This window comes from Anticarsia gemmatalis, chromosome 3 (assembly GCF_050436995.1).
Source record: "Anticarsia gemmatalis isolate Benzon Research Colony breed Stoneville strain chromosome 3, ilAntGemm2 primary, whole genome shotgun sequence".
Lineage (NCBI taxonomy): Eukaryota > Metazoa > Arthropoda > Insecta > Lepidoptera > Erebidae > Anticarsia > Anticarsia gemmatalis.
The window spans coordinates 11,920,509-11,948,129 of NC_134747.1; the positions used below are offsets into that span (position 1 = coordinate 11,920,509).

Sequence of the window (27,621 nt, forward strand, 5' to 3'; positions counted from 1 at the left end):
AATTCACGCGAGCGGAGCCGCACGGGTCAGCTAGTGTATAATAAACGTTCACTTGTATATGTACGTACTTTATTCACGACAACGATTGTCAAATACAAAAGTTATTTAATCTAAATTATTCAAAGTATTTCGAGTACCTCTAAAACAGTGTTCAAGGGTACAAACAGTCAATATAATCAATGAATAGTCATTGATAACGTCGCATATTGATTAGAATCCGTCCATTCATCATTTACAAAACTACGTCGAGCTTCTATCGAAAATAGATATTTAGCAAAAACACCTTGGAAACCAGAAAAAAGTTGATATGTTATAAATTTAAATACATATTTGAATTAACTTTGAACGTCGGCAACAAAATGAAGACCCTTATATCAAAAATATCAACTAAATAACTTACAATAATGGAGTTCCTTATCGAAAGTAAAAAAAAAACAAGTATATTTTACGACTACATAGGTATATCTTGCGAAAATAATGTTGCCCGAAGCAAAATACACGTTCTAAGATGAAAATGGAAAATTCTAGAAAATTCAGACTCTTTCATGATAAAATAGGTTTTTACGACAACCATATTCATATCGAACAATATAACAATGAAGTTGCCAAAATCAGGCCTGCTAAAGATTATTCAAAAGATTTTCGCGAAACGATTTCAAATTAAATATTTGTACGGAACGTTCATAAAGCAATGGTATCCACACTTGGTGAGTTTTATAACAAGATTCCGTATTCACGTGCTGAATTACCAAACAAGTTTATGAAACCGGTTCGCATTTAGTTTTTTTGATACGATATCATAATATTGTAGGCAGAAATTTCTCGCATCTGGCACTTGAGGAATATTCAATGATTTGAATACGCCTAGTGCTTCTTTCGTTTTTGGTAAAGCCTTTAGTGGAAAATAATAGAAATATTGCTAGTACTTTGTGACATCAAAGGGTTAGGCTAGATTTGACACAGTAATACCGATTTGAGGAGAACTAAACAAATGAATAGAAAATACTTCCACCAGACTTGTTGTAGGCACTTTTATCAAACAGGCTCATACAACGTTTATGTAGATACAGGAACGACCATACCATTTCCATTTATTTAAAATTTATTGCATAAAAACAAGCGACCTAGCAAATTGCGAAAACAATTCAAAGCTTATCTAAATTCATTAATAACTCAATAAAATCTAACGAGCCCTCTACAATTATAAGCTGTAACGTTAAAACTAAAATGTCTTTATGAGGAGACTCTTAAACTATAAGCCTTCCATTTTCGGAAGGGCCATGAGTGCAAACTTCCTAACCTCCCCGTTCACACGAGCCGGGTGGGGGGAGGCCGCCCCCCGCCTTACCCCACCTCCATCGTCTAGCTCTTGTTCGGTACGACCTCGAAAACTTAGGGCTAAAGTTGTCGTATGTAATATTAGTGACGAGGGGAAGCAGCGGCCTAGATTTTTCATGCGGGGGCTGCGTTAACCCTTAGGGTATAAGGAATTTCAAGCTCAGACTACTCTTTTGTAAGTACCAACATAGTTAGATATTTGCTTTCTGAATTGCAATATAAAAGAAAAGCTATTAAAGTTCCTATCGATACACGTTAACTTGGAGATAAAAAACAAGATTAAAAACAAATACGGGTGGAAGAGATAATGATAAATAAAGAGTCTTTCGGAATAAAAATAGGTCTTCAAGTTTATCGCGACGACAATGAACTTAAACATTAATCTACCACAAAGAACGGACGTGAACTTCAAACTTTAGTTGAACTTATTTCTTTGGTTGCGAAAATTTTCAGAGAAGCCACACAGACCAAGTAATACAAAGTATAACAAAAATGTGTTGCAATCAAAACGTCATTGTTAAGTTTAAGGTCACTTGTTTTTGTTAAACTTGACGAATTTTCCTTCGATCTTTTATCTCGCTGTATTTTTTTTCTCTTACATAACAATGGTTCGTTATATTCGGAGATTTTGGTCGTTGTTTTAGGTAATACATGCAAAGTTATTACCGTTTGTGCGGTTATCTTAATTATGCGATGTTAACAATTCAAATATTCTGATAATTACATAATCAAGTATGCTTTGAACTGTATCCTTAATTGTGGTTATTGTTTTCAGCAATAATATATCTTAGACTTTTACCAACCATTTTTTAGAACACCTTTATTCATTTACTGGGTTTCAAATATTACAGATAATAAACTCAAAAATGAGTCATTAATTTGTAAAATCCCCTGCTTCTAAATATCCATCTACACATGCTAAACCATTTTCCTTCAAAAACCTTCCGACACTCAGAAATTGTGTCGACTCCACACTTTCAGCAGCTATTCTCAGTAGGCATGAGAACGTGACACGTTGTGTTAACAGTCAAATTTGAATAAATATAGGTACCTTTACGCCATGCATGCACGGGCCACATTTCGATTTATATAATTATAGAGGGTTGACTACCGAATAAGTCGGTGCTTCAAACTATTACGACTAATATTTGGTTGGGGAGTTTTAATTCAATTGTTCTTATCGTGTGGCAATTATTATCTATAATTGAAGGGAAAATAGACCTTTCGAAAATAGTAGGTTTGTGTACTGCCGTATTTTCAAATAAATATTGGTTACTTCCACTCGTAATATTTTGAACGATGTTTCTACTTATTAGGTCTGCACTAGATATATTATAAGCAAACTGAGAAATTGCTTTCAAGTAAGGAAACTGTTCAACTGATACTAAAAATCTATCCCTGGAGTTTTTCGAAATAACTAAATTCAACAATCAAATGTGCAAACACATGATTGATTATCAATGTAGCTGAACAATAAAACTAGCCATTGCACGACAAAAAAGACGCTACTTTAGACATTGTACCACTTTTTACTACTCAAACTAAAACAGCAATATCAATTATCAAACAAGTTGTAAAACTCAACGGGGTTTTGTGATGTTTTCAGGCTTCGGGCGGGCAGTCATTATTTATGCACCCCTAACGGAAAACGTGCGAGTACTTTGGCTAACTAGAAAGTGTATTTATATGCTTTGATGGCACATTTAAGCTTTCTATTTTGGGATCAGGTACTGGGTAAAGGACGATCAGTTTGTTATAGTAAGTCAAGATGGTGACAAAGATGATTTTAGATATTCCCGGAAAAATCTTCGCGTAGGCTTCCTATAAGTTATACATATTTGGGTTAGCAACAAGTAAAATAACATTAATTACAGCTAATGAGCTTATATTCATTTATTTTGTTGATTCATGTGCATAGATATTGCAAATTTCGTTGTTAATTTCTTGTATAAAATTTTCCAAACTGCTAATTCAAACTATTAGTATCATCTATTTATTAACCGACCGCAAAAAGATGGAGGTTCTCAATTCAAATGTATTTTTTTGTATCTATGAAGTGTTCTGCAACATTTTCAATCGATATCTTAGCCGTTATATTATTTTCTAGTTTCACGAATATTATCTTCTTATGCTTCTTTTTACGTAAGGCTCTATATATGACCCTTGAGTTAAACCCTTGAGATCGTGCGAGCTAGGTTTTTGTCAGCAATTTATTATTTCGAGAACTCCCGTCATACACACACGTTGGGTAAAAAAACTGTTCTTTGTGCGTTATCTTCGTTATTTAGGCTCTTTATTTATACTTATTTTATAATAAATATTTTACATGTAATTATAAATTAGAAATATTTTTAATTTTATAGATTTAATGGATTGAAAATAAGATATATTTGCGTATTTTTTATTTAAACTGTGTATAAGCACCGGTTATTTTACATTATTGGAAAAGACGTTAATAAATTTTCGTCATGTCAGTCTATTTGTATTCTTCCTTCTCGGATATTGCTAAACATATTTCGATGATATTTTAATTTTATCTAAAGCATATCAAACGAGAATTTGAACACATTAAGCGTTTGATAAACGCATAGTTATTTTAAAATCGTGCGTTAGAACCTTGTAATTACCGCTTAGGTAGATAAAATTTAAATAAAAAGATTAATGTTTTTCGAACTTCCTCAATGTTGTTGTTGTTCAGCCTAAATCGATATCAAATGATCTTCATAATTATAATAATACGTTCAGATAAATATGCATTAAGTATAAATGCGATAAAAAAGTTGATGCTTTGAACAAAACTACAAGAAAAGGAAATAAGTCATTATCAAGCCTGAATCACACTTCCCAGAACAAATATGTTTTTGGTAAAAAACCTATACTTCGTAAAAGTCATTTCATTTTCGGTGGATAAATCGCAAATCAATGCTGCAGGGTTGAATCGGGAATAAAACCGAAATATCAGACGTCACCGTGGATTTGAACATCGAGAGCAATAACACGCATTTAACCTAATCCATAAATATATTAATGCACGATATTGCTATTGAGGAAAATAACACTGCAATTTAAAATCGCATGTCAGTAACCTTACACGCGCAGGAAACGTAAAAATAATCTCGACAGTTGTTACACGTTTCATTATCAAAGAAGATAAAAACGAAATGCATTCGTAATTTGTTTTGAAAAAAAGAAACACTGGCTTCAATTAGATAACCCGAAAATCGTAATATCGTCACGGCACGTGTAAGTTTTCGAGGCCAAATTTTTCAACACGAAAATAAATGCATTGATTGTGAAATATAAATTTTCTTTCTGTCTGAACGTGCACATTCTATCAAAATGATGGCCGTTGCGTTGGACGTTTGGCTCGCGTCGTACATTCAAACGTCTGCAAACGCAGGGTGACAAAATTACTAGACATTTATACGTAATTATCATTTGTGTCACTCCACTCGCTCCTGGTCAATGCGTTTATTTTATCAGCGCTTACACGTGCCGGTTGAAGGCTAAATATTGGCGCATTTATGCAATATTTACTTACGCTACGTAAATATATTTAAAGCGAATATTATCCTTATTGAAATTATCATTTGGAATGTTTGAATGGTTATAATTTAAGCAGTATTTCCCTATTGTGTGTCAAGAACTAAGAATAGATGTCGACGTAGTCTGTACAAAAATAAAAGGCCATAAATTCTGACATTACTAGAGCGTCGTAATTTATGTAGTCTTATTCAATTTACTTCGAAACTTTTAAATGTGCACCTGACAGATTTTGGCTGATTTTTCTTCAATAACATTGAGCTTGCTTAGCGAAGAGATTAATTACCTAAGTAACTTTCCCCTTGCACCTACTCGAGAGTCCTAATTTTAGGCAGTGTAAGAAATTCTATCAGCGGTAGGTTCACTTTACTCAGGCTCCTATTTGCTTATAAACATTGACTCAGAACACAATTACATTTTTGACCTAAAATATCAACCCAGGATTGTATGACCTCGTACTAATTCAGAAATATCGCGTGAATAGGAACGAACGTACTTTTATCAAAACTGTCAAAACTAAAGATTAACCAGTAAACGAAATTCTCAGTATGAATAAAATTGTTACAAAAAATAATCTCTGAGCGGCGCCGAATAATCTTCCCCTTACGAAATAGCCTTCAATTTGAGCAGCGTATTATTATATCAGCATGCATTCGACGATAGCGACCAGAAAAAAACGATAATGTGTATCGCAAACATTTGGCAAAAGAATATTATAGTGGCAAGTTATCGCGGCGGTGTCAACGACCTGTTTATCTCTTCCAAAGATTTCGCAGACATGCATGCTCATGAAAATTTGCACGCATTAAATGATTAATAGTGATAATAAATTTTTGGTGCTACGATTTTTTTCTTTGAATGTAATGTGTTTTTAGCATCTAAATTGAGGAATTCTAGATGCATTTATTTTTGTTCAATGACTGCAAATAGTGCAAATTCTATAATTGAAGCACAATCTATTTAAGAAAGGCTAAATCAGTTTCAGTTGACAGTATTTTGCGGATACTATTTCATTTGCATTTTCATAATTTATGACACGTACTATCGAGCATTTTCCGGCGGTATCAAGGATGATTAAGGGCTTATATCAAATACAACATCCGTTACTAATAATGACATAAATTATTTCAAACATCTGAACATATTTTACTACATTTTTTAAAAGACAGAAATAAAAGTGAAAAACATATCTTGGTCCTCCTAAAGTACAAAAGTTGGCGTTGTTATAGCAAATTATTGATGATCCGAATATGGATTGTTTAGACTTTAATTTTCATACAGATCTCAAATTTTTAAAAATGTGACAACGTCGATTTCTTTTTGTAAACATGACAGACCCTTATGCAAATATTGATAATCGCAGAATTATTTTCTATTTCTAGCTACCTCATCCCTTAGTAACTCATTTCCCTTACGAACTACACAAACAAGATAAGAAAATGATATCAGAACTACGCACACATTGACTCGAACGCTGACGGCGAATCAAAAAAACCTCCTATAGAAATGTTCCCAGAAAATTCAAGTTAATCGACCGGAGGCACTCATTCATGAATTGTCTTTTATTAGAGTCAGTCGTTCAGAAATATACTTGTAAAATGATAAAAAGCAGGTTCAAGTTGACGATATAAATAGAATTTGCTACAGAAGTAAATATGACTATGGTAGCTACAAAATTGAATACGAAGATTATTGTCTTGAATAAAATTATTTGCAGTTTTAAAATAGTTTTTACTGTATTCAACGTTTTCAATATTCCACTTTTAATAGCTCTTTGGGCCGTTTAATAACCAGCTGAAGCTGTCATCAAGTCGTTAAAATCGCTTTCGATAGCCATAAAACTCTGTTTCACATGATATACTATTATGATCTATGTTCTTTCCATATCTGTATGCAAATAAACCAATTATCTTTTTTGATTAATTAAGAAAGACCCCATCAGAGACATTAATAAGCGTCCATTTTTCATGGCTCGTAATGTACGCTGCGATATCGATCTCATAAATTCATAAATAAATTTAAATGTCAAGGCCAATAATTTTACTGAGAATAATTGACTATCTCGAGAAAAACCATAGTTTTAGTATCAATAAAACTATTACATACATTAGATAAAACTTGTAAAGCAACTGTTGCCTGATGGTATTCGAGAACTCGAAACGTTTACCGTACGGCTAACTCCTAGTTTGTGCGGCAGCCCTTAGTGAACACAGACAACGTCCAAATAGGCTTGTTCGGTAATTAGTATTAATTTCGCGAAGAAATGATGTTCGAGAGTTTGCGGCACGTAATCTATGCACATTTTACATTCAAACTCATACAGAATGTTAAAATTCAGGACCGACTCGTTTCGTACTAATTGTAAGGCCTCCGTCGTAACAAGTTAGATTATGCTGAAAATTTTCAGGTCACTCACCTTACTATATTGCGCAACAGCTGGTGGAACGCAAAATTTAAATTAGCTTTGAGCATGTTGCGCGGATTTTTTTTAATACTACCGATCATGCGACGAACGTTGCTTAGTGGGTATAAGGCTTTAAATTTATCTAACATTTATGAGATTATGTTAAACATAAATTAGTTGTAATTTGATCATTTGACACGAGGTTGGTTCATAACGTCGGCCGAAAGTTTACGATCCGCCCATAAATTATCAAGTCAGCTGCTTAGTAACAACGCGAATGGGAAAAAGCTTGCTTAGATGAACAACTAAAAATTGGCCAGATTGAGTCATTCTCTAAGAATTCCTAGCTGTATTTCTTCACTGTCATTTCCGTTTTTACTAAAATTCCTGCTAATACATTTCTCGAATTGATTGATGTTAATAATTATAAAATATCACCTTGCATGGAATGTCGTTCTGTTGAAAGTTAAGGCAAATAAATCATTTATAAATCGAATATTATATTAAGAGAATTTAGCGGCACAAATGCAGAAATAGACGTGAAACTCTGCCTAAAAATAGTATACATAGTTAGAAAAGAATTCACATTATTATTTCTAAAACCCTGAATAATTTGTCACTCCACTCAACACTGTGCAGAATAGTGACAATATCCGCGTTTTTCTAACAAAGATATTCAAATTAAGGACATAAAAGTAAGGTCTCCGTTTGTTGACGTGGACCGAGGCAATTAGCGGCTCGGTGACATTTTTGTTAGAGTCATCGACTAACGATATTCAAGCGCCATCGGCCTCCACTTCACCATTTTATTTACGGTTAAAACTAGCCAAGTCTTTTACTTCATTAGTACTTTATTTTAAATTCCGGTTTTTTATCTTTATAGTTTTATTTTTGTTGACTGCTGCAAAGAGTGTTTCTAACGATAACATTATTGATAAGTAAAAACATAATCTAGAAACATTATTTTATTTTTGCCAAATTGTGCAATTCCATTCACTTGCGATAAATATATTTTTATCTATACGATAAATTCTTGAAGCATACAATTTATAGATATTGTGTGCTGTGTGTACTACGCAAGTACTGCCATTGAAATAATATCTTACACGTGTTTGCAGACGTGCAACGATTCGTAGATAACATTTCTGAGAAAAAAAGTGGAACAATAAATATTTAGGGTAATGCGTTTTGCTTTGAAAATTATATTGCGTTTAATAAAATCTCATACGACAATCGTAAATTAAAATGAGTTTCGTAAAATCGAAATCATTTTATCAAAACTTTCTTTCAGTTCATTATTATTACATTTTGTCAAAACCTAGCACTTTACTGTACGTGCCAGATAGCATCACTTTCCTTTTCATCTAATTAACATTACATTTTTTATATATAACTTACCTTCGCAGTACAGAGTAACGTCGGCGAGACTCTCCGAATTCCACAGGTTCGCGAACGAAGTGGCCAGGTTTGAACCGAAGCTGTTCCATTTTAGACAGTATTGCTGCTGCTGGGAATCCATACCCGGGCCGCCTCGTATACCTGCCCTGTAATAGAAAACTATAATAAGTACTTGAAACTATAAACTCGGAATAATTTATGATCACACCCTTTGAAGATAGAAATAATACGAGTAATGATCTTAAATGTAAAGACTGTAATCCTAAAATAATATTTCAAAATTTTCGCCAATCAAATAAAAATGTGTTGAAAAAATATCTATCATCCCACAAAGAACATAATTTGTTTAAGTATATTGAATAATTTCGTTTAAAATCTATGTGCTTGTTTTAAACTTAACATTTTCATTTAAACCTATTCAATATACCAACTTGTATCTAACCCAAAAATTCTACAAAAACACGTTGTGTTTTCACAAGGAACTCCCGATCCGCAAGTTTACATTAAAATATGTAGTATAATATAATAAAGGGTTGTTCGGTTGTTCCTATAATTTCATTGTTATATGGCGGGTTGAGGCTTGAAGGTCGTGGGGTGAACAACCGATGCATGATCGATGCCGGGCGCCGGGCCGAATACGTAATACCCTGGATTCCCACGGCTACTTCCCCGGTAATATTCAGACGGAACAAAGCGACGATAACTACTAAAGACGCTCCACTATACCGAATGTATTTGTCTATTCCAATCTTACTCAAACAAAATCTGGTGAAAAGCTTTTTATAGACCAAGTACGAGGAAATCTCCGAGTAAAATTTTCTACAAACAAAGGTTACTAACATCGTCGTTAAAATTCGGTTATTGTAATCGAATACGGTATCGGTCAAAAGCAATGGGGGAAGGGACATTACTTATGTATGATTACCCTCTTTTAAATTCAGATTATGCAGGGGTTCAGAATGTAATACACGTGCATATTGTAAAAGTAGATCTGACAATGGGAGATGACCAGTCGCTATCTGTACATACATTAAGTTTTACAACAATAGATAATCTTGCTTGGAGCAATAATTAAAAAAATGTTCCCTTTAAACTACTCTTTGTTGAAGCATATACGGACGATGTTAAGTAGTAAGTACACAACATTTGCATTTCATTGATAAAACTAATTTCTGCAGTTTGATGATGCAAATAATTCACAAACAACAGTGGACCTACAACATAAGCTACAAGTTAGTCAATTTCGTAGCCAATGCTACAATCGAAAGTCAGACCGAAAAGTAGGCAGAGAGCTGTTCGTAGCACTTATCTACAGCGTAGCAAATCTAGGTAAAGGAAACAATTAATATTCAATAGAAGTCGATTCCGTTAAAAGTCTTCAAGGGTATCTATAGGTTTACGTAACTAGTGTAGTCGTAAATAGAATGTATCGATTCGTAGCTAAGGCTACGAGAAGTGAAACAATATTTAAAATGCATGTACAATGGCAGGTGCACACAGTTTTGTTTCAACTATCGATTGGCCTATTAACCTGTTTCTCTGAGTGCGATAGGTCCGACTTAATTATTTAATTATATCGCTGTTTTATTAAAGACTTTCGTTTCCTTGTCAAGGGTGTAATTAGAGTAGTTTTTAGTTCCCAATTTACGACTTAGATGTGATTTGGAACAATTTGTTCGTTATAATAAATCGTTTGAATTATTTGCTATATTTTGAAACACGTTAGATATTTCAAAATATTGTTTTGAGCGGAAGCTGTGTCTTCCTCTAATATTTTAAATTCACCAGTCACCTTTCATGATGCAAAGTCTTTGAAACTATTCAAATATTCTCGGATTGTATTCAAAAGGTAAAACTTTTGAATGAGAATTTAGGCTACAATATAGTGCGACCACGAAGCACTAAGCCAACATACTAAAGACCTATTCCAACAAATTGTTATTAGGATGTGCGTAAATGTAATAAAAATTAATATTCCAGCAGATACGGGAGAAAGTTTGTACGGGAAACTACCCTTTTAGGTAATAAAGGATTTAGCTCAATTTTTAATATGGAATAGGTAATTGCTAATAGATAAGAATAATAAAGGTCTACTTGAGATCGTTCAAAACAAATATGAATATTAACTCATATTGTACAATTACATGCAAGGAAATTCTATTTAAAATATTACAGGAATCAGAAAATAAAGTGTCCATATTGATCTATTAGATGATCAAATGTTTATCAAAATTCAACTTAATCTCATTATCATTCAATTGTTTATCTTTTTCTACAAACTGTTGACTATTTGCCGGCTTTGTTTTACTCTGTGTCACGTTTACCGCCATTTCGGTTTTGAAGCATGGCGGCGCGGCGTATTTCGGCCATTTGTTTTAGCGGTATTTCACTAACACATTCTAAACAATCGATTTTATCACATACGTACTACAAAATATCAAACTACTAGGTCTTTGGTATATGAATTAAAGTGTGGTTCGAAATAATCCATCTTATGCAACAGGCAATCTCAAATTAATTCAACATAGAACTCAAAAAAAAAAACTAAAACAAGCAGGCATTGTATCTACTTTTTGAGTAAAAATGACGCAAATAAAAAACATATTTGTATTTATTTGTAACACACAAGAGTTTTTATTACAAAAGTTTTTACTTTTGACAAACAACCGACGTTTAGACATGTTACGTCAAATCTATTTGACACGTATTTGTCATTCACAAGAGGCTTTCGTGAGCTATTTTTGTTTATACACGTTCCAGTAATTTTTGCGACAACAAAGAGAATACTTCAGTACTAACACGGTTTGAAATCTAGTTATGAATTCACTACTGAAACACGAAACAGATTTAGACTGAACAGAAACATGCTCCGAAAAAGCGGGGGAAAACGCTAAATGTAAACACTAACACTCACACAAACTACAGAATAATAGATAGCATTACCTTTCCTTCCGAAAAACCGCACGAACCATGACAGAAACAGAGATACAACGCGAGTGCAGACTACGACGTCACCGCCATTAAATCTCTCGCGACGTAATGAAACCGGAGCAGGTACTATCAGACAAAGGTACGCACACTGCACCGAGCGTCAATACGTTATCGATTCGATTCCCATCAGCTCCGTTACAGGCTAACTGTATATTTGCATGCGTGCACGTATACTAGCCAGCTAACATTGATCCACAATGGCTCTATTAGCGTCCGCGTTCTCGGGTCGTGTTTGAGCGGTGGCGGGGCGGGGTGTAGGCCCAGTAATGCTGGTCGATGTGGAATTTCGGCTGCGACCCGGTTCCGGCATGCAGTACACGCGCAAGCGTACTAGGCGAGAGGGGCGGAGTGGCGAGGGGAGCGGCTGCACCGAGTTGCGCAAACTGACGCAGCGGTCACTCTGCAACCGTGCCACAGAGTAATTCAACTCGAATAATATCAGTGTAATAATGGGGCATTAACGTACTGTTATAAGTAGTACGAAATTGTTGCTTAGATGTTTTTATTGTCTTCAATTTCGGTACAATTTGCAAATGATCTAGGAAAATTTTCACATATTTTTTACTAGTAAACTTTCGCTTTTTAATACATTATGCAACAAACACGGGCAGTTTTCACGATTGCATAATTAATAAATTAATTGTCATCTGTTGAAGAGATCTCACGCTCACATCTCCTAAGCGATTGATCTGAACTAATTTATCGTTCGACTCGACCCAATTTTGATTTGTTTGTTTATACTAGTACTCAATAAGATACGATTTACGATCGAGATCACACACAATTAAACTTAGTCTAATATACACAAACAAGTATATCATCTGAAGTTTTGTAAGAGAAAACGTTTAGTATTGAACTGTAAACTTTGGAATAGAACTTCACTAGTTTATTATACTTAAATAGGACTAGATATTATTTTTCATAATTATTTATTTTGTGAAGTGCATTATCTAACCTGCTTTTTTTGGATTCACATTGCCAAGAATTTAGTATTACCATTCAGTTCTGTTCTATCTTCATCTAAATTGTTTCAAGCACGATTACCTGTTGCAAATATTTTCGTACCAACTTTAGGCCACATAAATTCTTTTTTTTACACTTTTCACTAGTATTCTACATATCCAGGACTCTCTCCTGCCCATACTAACCTAAATCAATTTCATATTATAATCTTATTTTCGTCATCGTCTTTTCGCAAACATCCGTCAGTTCGACAGCGGTACTAAGGAAAACATTTTCCTCTACAGTTACTATAGAAACATGTCCAATATGCTCTATTTCTACTATATAGTCGATATTAAATTTCATTACTCTGTGTTTCCCGGGGCCCCTAACGGTGCTTAAACAAAGGCCTGCATCGAACGCTTCGTAACTCGTAACTATTGCACTTGGTTCCCATCGACCTCTCCCTTCTACTGTATAAGTATAGATCTACGTAGATATAGTTATGGATGGGCTTACACTGAAGGTTTTCTATATAAGTACGTATTACGTTTTAAAGGTGAGGCTTATGTGTGCGGTATTGGACAGGGATTGAGAGAGGAATTGAATATGTTGTTGAATATATAATGTGTTTTAAGTACTAAGAGCGTGGATGCAATCTTTGCTTAGATACTAGTGTTAACTACATGAAATTGGTAATTAAGACAGAATTTATTCGTTTTATTGCACATTATGTCCCGATGTAAATGACTACATTTTGCACGTTTTCTCGATCATCATAATACATTAAAGATTTTAAATTCATTCCCATAAAATTTCCCCGAACAAAATCGTTCTAATGCTACGTGTATTGTCTTTAAACAAAACGCACAATCCACGCACCAAACTTATCGCATGAACTGCATATTTAAAATCCCATCACATTCACGTGACGGTAGAGAGAATACAATTACAGTAGTTGAAACTTCCTCGTACAACGCCCAACATTTCTAGGCCAGCGTTGGACGACAGTAGAAAATGCATTCGACAGTAACGCGGAGAGCACACGAGCGGCACAAACTATGCGTTAGAGGTTAAAAACGGGACCAACGCGGTTTCGGATACGGTTTACCGCAACGATACTTGCAAATTGGACATTTAGTAATTGACGCTAAAGTAGAAGCTTTGTTTTTCGTAGATAGACTGATTTATATTCGATGTAAAGCAGAACTATGACTAATACATACATAATCATGAGTAATAGACACCCAAATCGGGCGTCCGGATATCCCAAACACCATTTAAATAATACAATTTATACACGTTGCATTATAAAGTTCGGTTGTCGTTTGTGATAGTAACTTTATAGCTGTCCATATTGATGCTCCCGGAAATAAAAAAAAACAATCGTATCCTAGCTGAATATTATAAACGCGAAAGCTTTTTAGACAACATAATAACTAATATACCTTACTTTTTTAAGCCAATGTTATGGTTCAAAAATATTTGGACAAGACTTAAAATGTAATGTAGTTATATTATGATTAAATACATGGGATATTTTTTATCAAGCAAAATATTTGCACACTAGGACACGGACATAATATTGAAATCCGTTCTGATTGCAGAATAACAAAACACTTATTCACGCATCCTCTGAAACCTTCACGTATGTAGTAGTAGGATGTTGAAAAACACATATCCGAGCCGTCAAGTGTTTACAATATCGCATCCGAGTTATGGATATCATATCCGCGACATCGGCGGTATGTCCCCAGCCCTACGCTCCCTCGCGCTTACGCAAGCAATGTCGAAATTGAACGCATGCGAGAACGGGTTTTCTAAATTCTCACAGCGAAGATGCAGCAATTGACTGCATGCTGTATGTAGAAATAATTGAGACAGGTTAATAGCAGTACGGTTGTAAAAGAAACTAATATTTATTAACGTCATAATTTTGTTCTACGATTTATGTAAGACAGTAACTTATAGAATAAAGAAACAGCTGCTACTGTAGTTAGTTGCGTATATTTTACTTTTCAAATAGATTTAGAAATAAACTGCAGATTTAGAACAGTAATAAACATTGTCTTACCAGCACATGACACTATAAAAACTATGCAATTTACGTTTGTAATGATATAAAAATAAACTTTGATGAATTCAGGACGATGTTTTGAACTAGGATCGTGCCAACCTAACGTTAGCATGTAACTGAAGCCAATCAGTGACTCCTAAACCTTGACTCCTCGACTCCTAGTCTAGGTGACAAGGTGATACGATGTTGATCCATTTACGAATGTGTACTTCAAACCATTTTCAAAACAACTTTACGACAACAGACTCTTTTGTATTCCGCCACAATGGTCCAAACGACCAAAACATCCCGAATGCATCAATGCATTGACTGTGACACTAGTTTGCAAAACAACTGCACTGTAAGCCTACTTGAATAACAAAATGACGTAATGAAAGCAATTTCACTTTGACGCAGAATTCGCGACCATTAAAAGAAGTAGAAGTTGTCTAAATTCAAACGGTTACTATGCAAAAACTAGCCCAAACTAGGCCTACGAATTCCAACGGCTATCTATGACACGATTAGTAATATAGTCAACAAAGTCTAAGGCGCTTTGCATTGCAAACAAAAAAAAACTTTCTAATGCAACAACGTTTTTCCGGCACAAAGCAATAGGCTCGGCGTTCGTCAAAATAGAAAGTTGCATGACGTGCGCTGCAGTGCGTTCGCCTGCGTTCGGCTGCGCTCGCGCGCTCGATGCGTACGTGTTTATCTATTATATTTTACTAGCTGACCCGCGCAATTTTGCTTGCGTCACATAAGAGAGAATGGGTCAAAATTTTCCCCGTTTTTGTAACATTCTTTACTGGTACTCTGCTCCTATTGGTCGTAGCGTGATGATGATAGCCTATAGCCTTCCTCGATAAATGGGCTATCTAACTAAGAATTTTTCAAATCGGACCCGTAGTTCCTGAGATTAGCGCGTTCAAACAAACAAACAAACTCTTCAGCTTTATAATATTAGTACAGATATTTTTTGTTTATATAATCGTTTTACGAACGTTTTGTTTATTTGGCATTGCAGGAAATGCGAATGAAAAGGTTTGTATGGCAGTGGGACAGAGGTTATCATTATACTATCTTTGTTTACTATAAAAGTTATAATTAGTTTTGAACTACATGTGTAACACCTACGTATCATTTAAGTTTTGAGTAACTGTTATGAAATATCATTGTTTTCTTAACGCATAAAAATGCGCGTAATATATCATATCAATGCTTATCTCGGATATCTACACATATTTTATGAAGCAAATAAAAACAACAATGTAAAAAACAACATCCCAAAAAAAGTATTTCAACAAAACAATAATAATACTAAAAGCGATTTACATCTACGCAGAGCACCCCGCATGCATGCGCACACGCCTATCCACGAACCAGTGCGTGCATTATGAAATACCGCCTTTCACTCACTGCACTCGAAAGCTAAACCTTTCTCTTATATAACGGTATCTCGGGATCATACTAATCACTAATGAATTTATTTGACATGAGTAATTGCCATTTTAGCGAAAAAAATCTTTACGAGAAAAACACGAGAGCAAAGACATTTCGTATAATATTAACGTTTGTCATTTTCGCAAAGTTTACGATGTGTTTTGTGAATAAACGTTAAACTATGCTTTATGGGAGACGCCATTAAAATTCACCGTTGACTTGTGTCTATAAATACTTATTTTGCTATTCATATGTTGTAAAAAATTCACGAGTTGGACTATTTGTACTAGGATTTAAAATAGTAGCTTCTGGTTATAAATAGTTTAATTTTATAATCCAATAGTTTTACCGTCGTAAGATATTACTATATGGATTTTCCAATATTTTTATACACACTGTGTTTGTGACTCATGACTTAATCATAATCAATCAATTGATAAAAAAATGCGTATCATTAAGTGAAATACAAGCAAAATACATCAATTGAATTAACGTTTGCTAATCCGTACTTTGTACGTACTTATAAGTAGCTACTGAAAATACAAGTAATCTCTTCTACCTTTAACGTAGTCATTGCTAAACTTTATTACCAATTTCAACAAGAATCGACAGAGAAATGTGTTGTATGGAGAACGCAGACTATTATTTATTAAGTATAATAAATGCAAAACCACGTTTGGATTCAGGAATCGCTTAGAAAGATCTTTGTTGCTCAATTACGTCAAAACCGTTCAACAGATTTTAATGAAACTTGGCAGTGTTGTAGCTAATGTACCATAATAAAACATACGTTATAGAATTAAAGTCCACACGGACGGAGTCAAAAGCAAGTTAAATCATAAAACAAAAAACGTTACTCCAGTACTTATATTCGTAGATGGTCGTCAGCGAAACCATATCATTCTTTTTGCATGAAAACGAGACCAGTGGCCGCTCTTTATATTATTCAATTTAATCTCTTTGCGCGAATATGAATGAAAATTGTTTGAAGTAGGTCGTTTTAATTGAGTTGTACGTTTTGTGGTAGTAGTAGAATGTATGGAGTGAATTCGCGATGTGAAGTTCCTAGTCTCTATGGCAACTATTCTATTTAATATCTTAAGTAGTGCTAGTTTATTTATAAGAGCCTGTTGTTTTTCGACCTATAAAAAAATATTTAAGTATTACGGTCAGATTTTGAATGAGTATCAGTTAAATTAGGAATTTCGTCAATTTGTTACATTCATTTGCTGTTACTTTATTCAGACATATACCGGCTAGGTTATTCTACCCCTTCCCATAAATAGAGACCTAACATTTGAATTTAACTAATGTTTTGAAACAGGTATAATCGATTTAAAGTAACTACTATTCAGTCTAACAGAAACCGAGTAGTGAATATTACATGATATTAGGGGCTTGTGATTTCTTCTCTACAATATAGTAACGTAGAACTCACAACCTCTGACTCACCACTCATTCTCAAAAACAAAATAATTTACAAACTAGTATAATAAAAAAGCAATCATAATCTTTTTTTCACATAAACAATACATATAAATCATACAAGGACTTTAAGCCTCTTTAATTGACTACCGATTCAATAGGTTTAATTTTCAAAACCAATCAGCTGACTAATTGCTAACTATAAAATAACCGTATTTGATAGATAATTGGTGAGATTGTATGGTGAACTTAGATTAACCATGACAACCTAGGGAAAGACCACCAGTGACGATGGCTTAATAACTTTTGAAAATAAAAGGAGATTCGAAAATCTTTATTTAATTTGAAGCTTTAGGCACAAAATTTGATTCAGAAGATGATGTTCTTTGTACCCTCCGCGAGGCAAATTCAGTTACTCATCGATGCCAATATAAAACTAGTTTTTGTAACTACGTTTATGCTTTCATCATTTACCGCCACGCCTTAGCTTGGTAAATTGTATGAAGAATCGGTCAAAATCATCAATTTTTTTATTCAGATATAGTTAATTATTTGACGATAGACAACTATCCGAACGGCAACTATAAGGAATAACATCGAAAACAAGAGCTTTCGTCTTAAGTAGAGTTCTTTGAGTAAAATTTACTGCATAATTATTACTATCTGTCTGTTGCAATTTTCCCAAAACGAAATCGATGTACAAGTTTTATTAATATCTCTGCACCATAAACCAAGTCAAAACACCTTGTATTCTTAATTAGTTTGATCACTTTCTTAAAACACACTCGTTAAGATTTACTTCCCATAATTTATACATGTTACCCGATGGGCTAATGTTACCCAACACTACGATAAAACAGAGGAAATTGTATCGCCATTAATCAAATATAAGTCATTAAAAGTACCGAAAGCTATAAAATATATTACGTATTGAAACTTGTTCAGTGTCCATGGGTGACTGCTTTCAATTGCATAATTTAGTACATAAACGTTTGAATTATTGAAATGTTGTATTTGAATAAATTATGCAACGAAATCTCCCTAACAATTAAATTTAACAAGCATCAAAAGTGTGAATTTGTAAGCAGTCCTTTCATTACTCTGCGTTGTGGTCTATCTATTTTGCTCTAGCACAAATTGACAATTTTACCACGAAAGAAATCATAAAAAAGAGAGGAATATACATAAAAATCTCGTTCTCTCCCTCGCTCATCTCAAATGTGATAACAAAATTAATTCCATGCATGTTTTACATAAATAGTAATAACAATACTTGCTCCCGAAGTTCCGCGTAGGGTGACCAAAATAATGCAACAACCGGACCTCAATCCCTTTTGTGAAGAAAATAATCCTTGACCCGAATTCGTTGAAACCAGATGGAATACCAGTTCTAAGACTGTCCCACACAGGTTAAATTACGCATTGTAGATCTCACACACAAATAATTAGAATGTGCAACGTAATTTCTAAAAACTGTTCTTTTGTAATAGGCAATTTTCGACTTAAAATTTATCTACATAAGGTTGGTGTTTCTTATGGCCTTGCTGATAAAGAGGCTTTTCCTTAAAGTGTGACTCAAAATGGTATTTAATAAATGTACGTAACGTGGTGTGAACAAATCGTAATAAATAAAATGGATATGTGTTTTTATCTATGGCTCCAATCATGGCGAGCATGTTTGTGTATTACTACTAATTACACTATATAATTAAACTATATTTAATTGGCCAACGAATAAAGTTAATTGATAAACTATATCGGAAATCGTAATAAGCAGAAGAATATTAAGTTCATTAAAATTTCAAATTGACCTAATTACGAATTAATTTTCTATTTAGTAAAAGAACTTTCTGAGTGAGCTTTTATTATAAATTCAGGTATTTATACTGCAAATCACCAACGCACACGCAAATGTCATTGTTAGAAACATACGTTAAGTGAATTTGAATTTTTAGTATAAACTATTTATTTTTATCGCATCAAAATTAAGTCACACGTGTTTCTAAACCAAAACCAGAATATCCTTCTTAATAATCCAACCAAAACTACGTTACAATTTACCTTCATTTTCGACATAGAATCGAACCATTCTTATCGAAATTTAGAATAGTTCTATGAAACATTTTCCTTATAATTGTTCATAGTAACAAGCACAACAATAACTATGCGTGAATTATTCGTAGCGACATATACTTTTTAAGGGCTTATACCTATATGGTTTTTGCCAACCACAACTGGCATAATAATTAAATCGAACGAATAATTAAACAGTAAAATAATATATTTAATGCAATATTACAAATAATAATTGCAACTAATCTGTACATTTTAATTACATGGACAGTTTATTGGGTTAATTGCATTTAATGTCGTGGGTAATACCAAGAGGAAATTTTTGTTTGGAAATCCGCAAATAATGTTTTAGAGGGTATACCAGAGGGGGCGTGGTATTCCACTCAGAGCCAATTACATGTCATCAATAATTTACGTAATCCTTTACAGGACAAAATGTTTCAACACCTAATGACCTATTAAAGGATAAACCATTGAATTATGATGAATTACGATACACTTTGCTGTGCTACACTTCGCTACGCGCGTCTTCACGTTCACGTTCTGCGTTTCACGCGCTGCGCAGTACTTTCCTACACTGCGCTTCTGTCCTTTGCTATGCTAACTCATTTAGACTAAGACTATAGATACATTGTCATGATTCTTAGACGATACATACATATATACCCACGTTTTGCCATTAACAATGTTAGTTCCATGTAATAAGGGGCAAGCCTATTGCCATTTTCAAGCGATTCAAAGTTTAGATGCTGGTGTAAAGAGCACACGTCCTGCTGATAGCATACTGATAGCATACTATAGTATTAGGATAATTGAAAATTAATCAATGATTATACTATTATCATATATTAGCTTTAAATCTAGGTAATACAGATTGTACTGACAGCAATAACACAATTATGCGTTTCCGCTTAAATTTTATGCAACAAATTTCCTTCTATACTAACACTACCTACTTTACTATGGTTACCTGCATGTCGAAAAAGGCCAAGTGAAAATATAATTTTTGTAAGTCACTTTAATAGGTAAGTACTGTTCTTATCTTATTGTTAATTTCTAATGGATATTAGAAAATCATAAAACACATGCTGCTTCATTGTTTATTTCTTCAATTACGAATTACATTTAATTTTATAATAATATGTAAGACCAAATGACGTACAAGGTGAAGAAGTCAATCGAGGACCTACATTAGCAATTTTTATGCATTTCGGAGTTTCCGAACACAAAGACTTGGGTCAGAGCCCATTCGTCCCCTAAAATTCGTCCCCTAGTATAAAAGTTGTAGATTCGGCCCCTACATAGGTGCCCATTGGTCTCCTGGTAGGGGACCAATTAATATTTTAATAAAAAATATTATTTTTAAGGTACCCATTCGTCCCCTCTAATATATATACAATATAAGTTAAAGATTCGGCACCTATTCAGGTACCTATTGGTCCCCTGAGATAAAATTAACTATATTTTACATTAGAAACGGTTAACATAATACACTTGTGAACAGTTTATTAACGGAATTAATTTAATAAATCATAACAGATCATTGAAAAAAGAGCTATGATGAATAATAATCCGTCATGATAATAATATAACCTATCGATAGGCTTACGATGTAAGATTGTCTCACTACGAATGGCTTGTTAAAAAATCATCAAAGGATCAGGTGCAAAGGGGTGTCCAAACAAATAATCGGACTCCTGAATCGATTGAAAATGAAGCGAGAATAAATCGCATAATTAGCCAATTTTTTGAAAATTAAATTTCACTAGGCCACTGCATGGGAAAGCTATGTATATATTTATTAATTTAAAATGAAAAAACAAATATAAGATTAGTTTTGTACTAAAATAATGTTGATTTGTTTAATCTTCAATAATTATTATGATTTTAGTCATTTTTTGTTATTGTAGTTATAGTTTGTTAGATTTAAGTTATTATGATTTTGCATGTATGTAGTTGGTAAATATAAAAAAAATAAGAAGTTATTTTTTACAGTTCATATGTGTTCTATTTTTTCTGCATATTTTATATTTAATGTTGATTTATATGAAGACTGATTTTTGTAAAAGAGTTGTATTTTGTTAGTTTCTACTTAGGACATTGTGATTTTGTATGTGTTAATCTTATTTGAAATAAACATGATATCTACCGAAATACTATATTTTTTATTATAGCCTTTTCTGCGCGACTGTACCAGGACTACCAAGCTGCAGTATACACATATACATGTACTTATATTAGAAGAATGAATAAAAATAAATATTCTTCAGGGGACGAATGGGCCCCTCAAAAGTTCCAGGGGACGAGTGGGCACAGGGTGCGAATCTTAGGGGACGAATGGGCTCTGACCCAAAGACTTCCCTAAAACATATTCTATAATGTAATTACTAATTAATTAGATATTTATTATTCAACAACACAATCGATGACGTCAAACTGTAACCATGCAAGGCCAGGCGACAATCTGAATTTCAGTATTCTACAAAACACCTGTGCAATATGAAAAGGAAAAAAACAAACTGATTCGTTGTAGAAAAAAACAACAACTTTTGAAATGTTGAATCTGGAAAATTTCATTTTAAAACTTCTGCTTTATGCATTGTAGCTGCGTTGCAATTTTGTTATTTTGGGTAAAAAATAATGTTTTCGTAAACTATAAAAAGCAGGCTATGATTAGCTTCCAAAGAAATAAGCTGCAGAAGTACATATTATGACAAAATAAGATGGACCAATAAGACAATCAAGCTTCAATACTGATAAGTCGATAGAAAATTAAAAAACTATCTTTTACTCTTATTAACGCAAAAGATAGTAAAAATGTTTGTTAATCTTTCAAAACGAAAACTACTAAATTGGTTTACATATAATTTATAACATGCCTAAACGTATTTGATACTTTATATTAAAACTAAAACCTTACACACTCAAGAAGTCTTTAATGCAGTAGTATAGCTAATATTGTCAAAGTCCGCTCAAAAGATTCTAATATTAGACCATCATATTCATATGTCTACATCATCTGTCACACTTACGCTCTTTATTGACAGACGTTCAAGTGATATTCATTTACAAATCGCGATTGGGACCGACGCGACTCTCAATCAAATCACTCATACTCCTATTTAGTTGTTAAGGAATATTCCTAGTGAATGCATAATGCAGTAGATGTTAAAGAATTTTTGAAATTTTATGCAGGTCTTACCCCCAGTTGCATTTTTTGTATGAGTTTTAACGCTATTGAATAGATAAACTACCGCTAAATGTACCTCAGAAACCGAGGGCTAGAGGTTTTAAAAAAAAAATCTACACCAACACGCAATAAGACGCTTTTTTAGACCAACATTAAAAGAATGTAATGTGAAAATGCAATGTTACTTCAAACTGAATTTTGATAACGGATTCAAAAGTTTTAAGCTAGAAAGATGTAACTAATTAAATACTGAAAGTTTCATCTATACAGTAAAATCTGTTAGATTTTGTAGTATAATTGGAAAATATCCAATTCTAATAATCGTTACGAAGTGTAACCGAGGATAATACTTTTCCTAAAACATGACGTCAGAGAATTGACGCGTAACGCTCGCCCTTGACATTTTACAATGTTTATTGTTCCTATAGGATTTTTAACCGCAACGATAGAGTCATATTTATGCAAAAAATAAAAATTATGTATATTGCCTTGAGTACGTAGCAACGACCTCTTGTAAAGCTAAGTGCACACGAACACTTCCGAACACAACAATCTTATTGAGTCTTGAAATTATGCACATGAAAATATGCCCAACCATATCAAATCATAAATTCTATAGGTAGTTCTCGATACTTATTTAGAGAAAACTATTTCATGAAAATGATACATCTTTATTGACGTTACTCAAAAGGACTTTAATCTTAAATTTACAAATCTATACACGTCAAAAAAGCTTGATTATTTACCAAATAACAGCATTATTTTTCAAACCCAAACTATAATCCACAAATCTTTTACTAAACAAAGTCGCACACACATAACAAATTACGTGCACACTCATTTTCATGTTTAAATGTGCACTCAGCTTAAGGCTGCGTTCATACGATATCGAACGATCTTACTTGAGATAACGCGCTCGACCTTGGCAACTAAATTTGCACGAAGTACCCAACGGAATAAGAAATATTGTGATTGCTTGCGATTAAATTATCATCGGCTGTTCAGCATTTTAGTAGAACGGATACATAAAACATATTAACTGCATTTTTTTCGTAATGCACAAGAAATATGAGATTTTTTATAAGGATTTTCCGTTTCTTCTGTTTATAGAACTATAGCAGGCAATTAAACAATGTGCTTTAAGAAATTGTGCCGTAATAAAATGCGTTTCTTAACATTCGATACTACACTTTTCTAACCTAATTACTATGAAAGAGATAGCATGAAAAGTATGAAGACCATTTCGTTACTACTTTTTGTAAACATATAACTCAATTTAATACACAATATTTGAACCAAGATGCATTTTTAAGTTCCACAATACATTGTTATTCTAAAACAAAATTTAAGTACATAGTAAATCGTAATTCCAGAGGTAAATTATAAAGTACTTTAGTTTTTAAGTTAATCTATTCCTATACTTAAACTAAGCCTTGAAACGAACTGGTTTACAAATGTTGGATCAAGTGCATCCACTATTTATTTAACACGGATCATCGTGAGTCATGTGTTTACATGAAACAGTAGGTAATGTGGTACATTTTTATTTGTTATGGAAAATACTGTAGCGTGCTGTTTAAATATTGTTTTTTCTTTCGTGTGGATAACCTGAAGTATACATTTTGCAAAGGGATACTTGATAACTCTTTTTCGAAAGATAGAGTCATCTAAAATTTCATAAGATTTCCTGATCAGGAATATTACTAATATAAGATATTTTAATTATTACTAAAAAATTCAACAAGCAAGCCTAAGTGCCATTATCACAGCTCATGAAAAAGTTTCAGATAACCTATCTACTAGATAAAGGTGACGGCAAAATAAAGAAAACAGCTGTCAGAATTCCATTTGACACTCGTTCAGGAGTGGTTAAATCGGGCCCAAGCAATATAGTAAAGATTGTTCATAGCTTTTGGAATACATGTGTAGGTTTAGTAATACTACATAGAAACTCTATATCCTGTCCGTAGCTGCATTACATACAACCATTGTTACATAAATAAGCTTGCACTAAACACCACAAGATCAACAAGATCAAATACCGACCACACAATTAGCCATGGCCAAACATTGGTCCAAATATTTGTCATACACGTGACGTAAGTACTTATGGTACTTATTGCACGCGCACCAACGCATAACGGCCTTGGTTGCCAACGTTACGTAAGCGTCGCGCCCCAAAGGTCCTCGGGAGGCTGTCCTTGGCCCCCTCCACCTTCCTTTACCCCTCCCCCCCTCAGGGACCTAGACGAGGCCGTTCGGAAATGAAAATAATATCCAGTACATTATTAGAAAATCAGTGGGACGTCCTAATAGGCGTTTAAATATTCTATCTCTGTTGTAGGTTAATTTTTTTTAGATAAAATTATCGGACGTATTATCATATTTAAGGTGTTTAATGCAAATGACGGTTAAATCTTTATAAAATAATAGTTAAGTTTACTACCAGTAAAATCTGAACGCGTGATGGAAAGGAAGTTTGGAAATATTTCATAATCCAGGCTACACGTTTGTTCCTAAAAGCCTGGGGCTAAACTTTTCTTTCAGTAAATATAAATTAGCTGAAATGAGTGTAGTCATACGGGACGAACATTACGACGATGCATAAAATATGTGAATTACTTCATTTGAACATGTTACACAATACTACTAGGTATATGTAGCTTGATAAACAAAATATACCGTCAGAGGTCTGGGAAATTCTCCCTTTAGTGGTACCTACTTATCACAGAAATGGAGATAAGTCATTATTAGTCGAGAATTTGGAGATTTGAAATAAAAATAACTACTCTAAATTAGATGCTGAATGACTTTGTTTGAGAAACGTCTTCATTTTTATTGATCTTAAGGCCAGTAAAAGTATGTTTGACAACTTTAGGTTATTTAACTGTATCTTAACTTAATACCTAGTATATAATATTGGCTGCTAGTAGCTCAGCTGTACATATTTTGCACAACTTCGATATCGCCCTAGACATTGATGAATTAGGCAGAAAAAATATAAGCATAGAGCTTGGCGACGTTTTGTAGAGTCAAGAAAATGCTACTACAAAAAAATATTATTAGATTATTATAAAATCTTAATAATTTATTTTACTGTTGTTAGGTAAAAAAAGAGCGTAAAGAGAAGAGTTAGTATTAAAAGGTTTTAAAATCGATTTGTGTTTTTAAATGACGGAGTATAACTTCCAATTATTCTGAAAACCACCATTTGCTTATAATATAATAAAATATTCGAAAGTTCACGGAAAATAACCGTAACAACATCTCTACTAGGACGAGCCTAACTTGCGTTACAAATACGAATGCAGTGTTCTGATTGGTTGACGGTCGTAGGCCAGAGCCGACTCAATAAAGACATGCTCAATGAATGTAAAGTGGATACTCCGATAGTTTATGGTCATATCGATATTATTACTATTGAAGTATTACTTGAGCTCATAGCTTGCGCTATCGGTTAGTAAACAATCAATTGAGTTAAGCTACCTTTACGAGGACATACTATAGATGGGTGACAGCTAGTCTTTGAGCTGAGCGACTCCGTGCTTTGGAGAGTACGTAAAAAGACTGTTCTGTTTGTTATTAATCGAGATAATTGTCGTTATGCCATGCTATGTCTTTGTCATGGCTTCGGGCGGCTTAAACAACTCTGGCACTAGATCAACCATTAACTTTACGATGCATCAATGCACGATGTTAATAAATGGTACTCAAGCCTAAGTATGATACTATCAAACTGAATAAACTGTAATATAATGTGTTGTTTTCGCAAATTCAAATTAGTTGTGTCATTTCCTTTGGCTACAGTGACCTTTTTATAAACTGTTTTGAGGCTTTAGATAAACCCAATATTGTGTAACCAAATACAGATTATGAGTAAAACGTGTGAGATAGGATTTCTGTTACATCTAAATACTACTCCTAATACATTTTCACGCCCTAATATGTGTTGATATCTGCATTAGAAGTACGAGTATATTCAGCTAGAGCTAGAAATTTTTCTTTTTTGATATAAGTTTTAATACATGAACTATTTTTGGTACATACTTTTATTGCACGAACTACTTATATTTTTACTTCAATGCGTTTAAGATACTGGACTTTCCACGATTTATGTTAAGTACAAATATGGATATGGACATTTCAGTAGTCATTTATTGTATTCGTGTTTTAAGGCTATTTTTTTCTGCACAATTACCATAATTTCAATTTCATTAGACAATAATTAAACATTTAGGTTTTCCCTGAATTTTGCATGATAACAGCACGCATTTCAAATCAACAACGCACTATAAAAATGTGAGTCTTTTCAAACTAATCATTGTTATCAGTGCGTTAGGCCGAGGTTATCTTAGTTGCAAAGATACCACGTGTCTACCGAAAAAATTGTTTCTAAGTACTCTTATACGTTTTGATAAATCATAAATAAAATATGGAAGTTTGGATACAAAGTTTAGTTTAAATTTTTTTTGTAACAATTATTTTGTATTAGGCGTTAATATGATAGAGATTACAGGTTAAGTGTAATTGTTAATTATTTTGGTACTAGGTAGATATTTTAATTATTATGCCCAAAAGTGGGAAATTACACAGTACTGACAGTACCGATACAAAATATAGTGATAGTTTTAAAATTGTCACTCAAATAACATAATAATATGATTTAATTAAGTTTCGGGCTTTGCAGCTGTAAGGGTTCTATTCTAAACAAAATTTATTTCCTATATTTTCTGTTCTAAAACTGTCAGTCAGTTTAAAATTAGTCAAAAAATTAGTAACATTTCGAGAGTTACGGGTCAAAATATCATCAAGAATATA

The 27,621-nt window shown here is 33.4% G+C and overlaps 1 protein-coding gene across 3 annotated transcripts in view; it reads right to left on the reverse strand.

Moving 5' to 3' along the window:
• The window catches only part of chinmo (Chronologically inappropriate morphogenesis), a 64,020-nt gene that overhangs the window by 22,660 nt on the left and 13,739 nt on the right, over positions 1–27,621 (reverse strand). Inside the window, exons 1-2 of one of the 3 annotated variants that reach the window (XM_076136601.1) lie at positions 11,627–11,935; positions 8,684–8,829 (exon numbers count right to left, since the gene is read on the reverse strand). In XM_076136601.1, coding sequence (XP_075992716.1) covers positions 8,684–8,829; positions 11,627–11,655 — 175 coding nt within the window. In that variant the 5' untranslated portion in view covers positions 11,656–11,935. Of the gene's footprint in view, positions 1–8,683; positions 8,830–11,626; positions 11,936–27,621 lie in introns of those variants that run through there. The other 2 variants (XM_076136602.1, XM_076136603.1) reach the window with 2 other exon arrangements.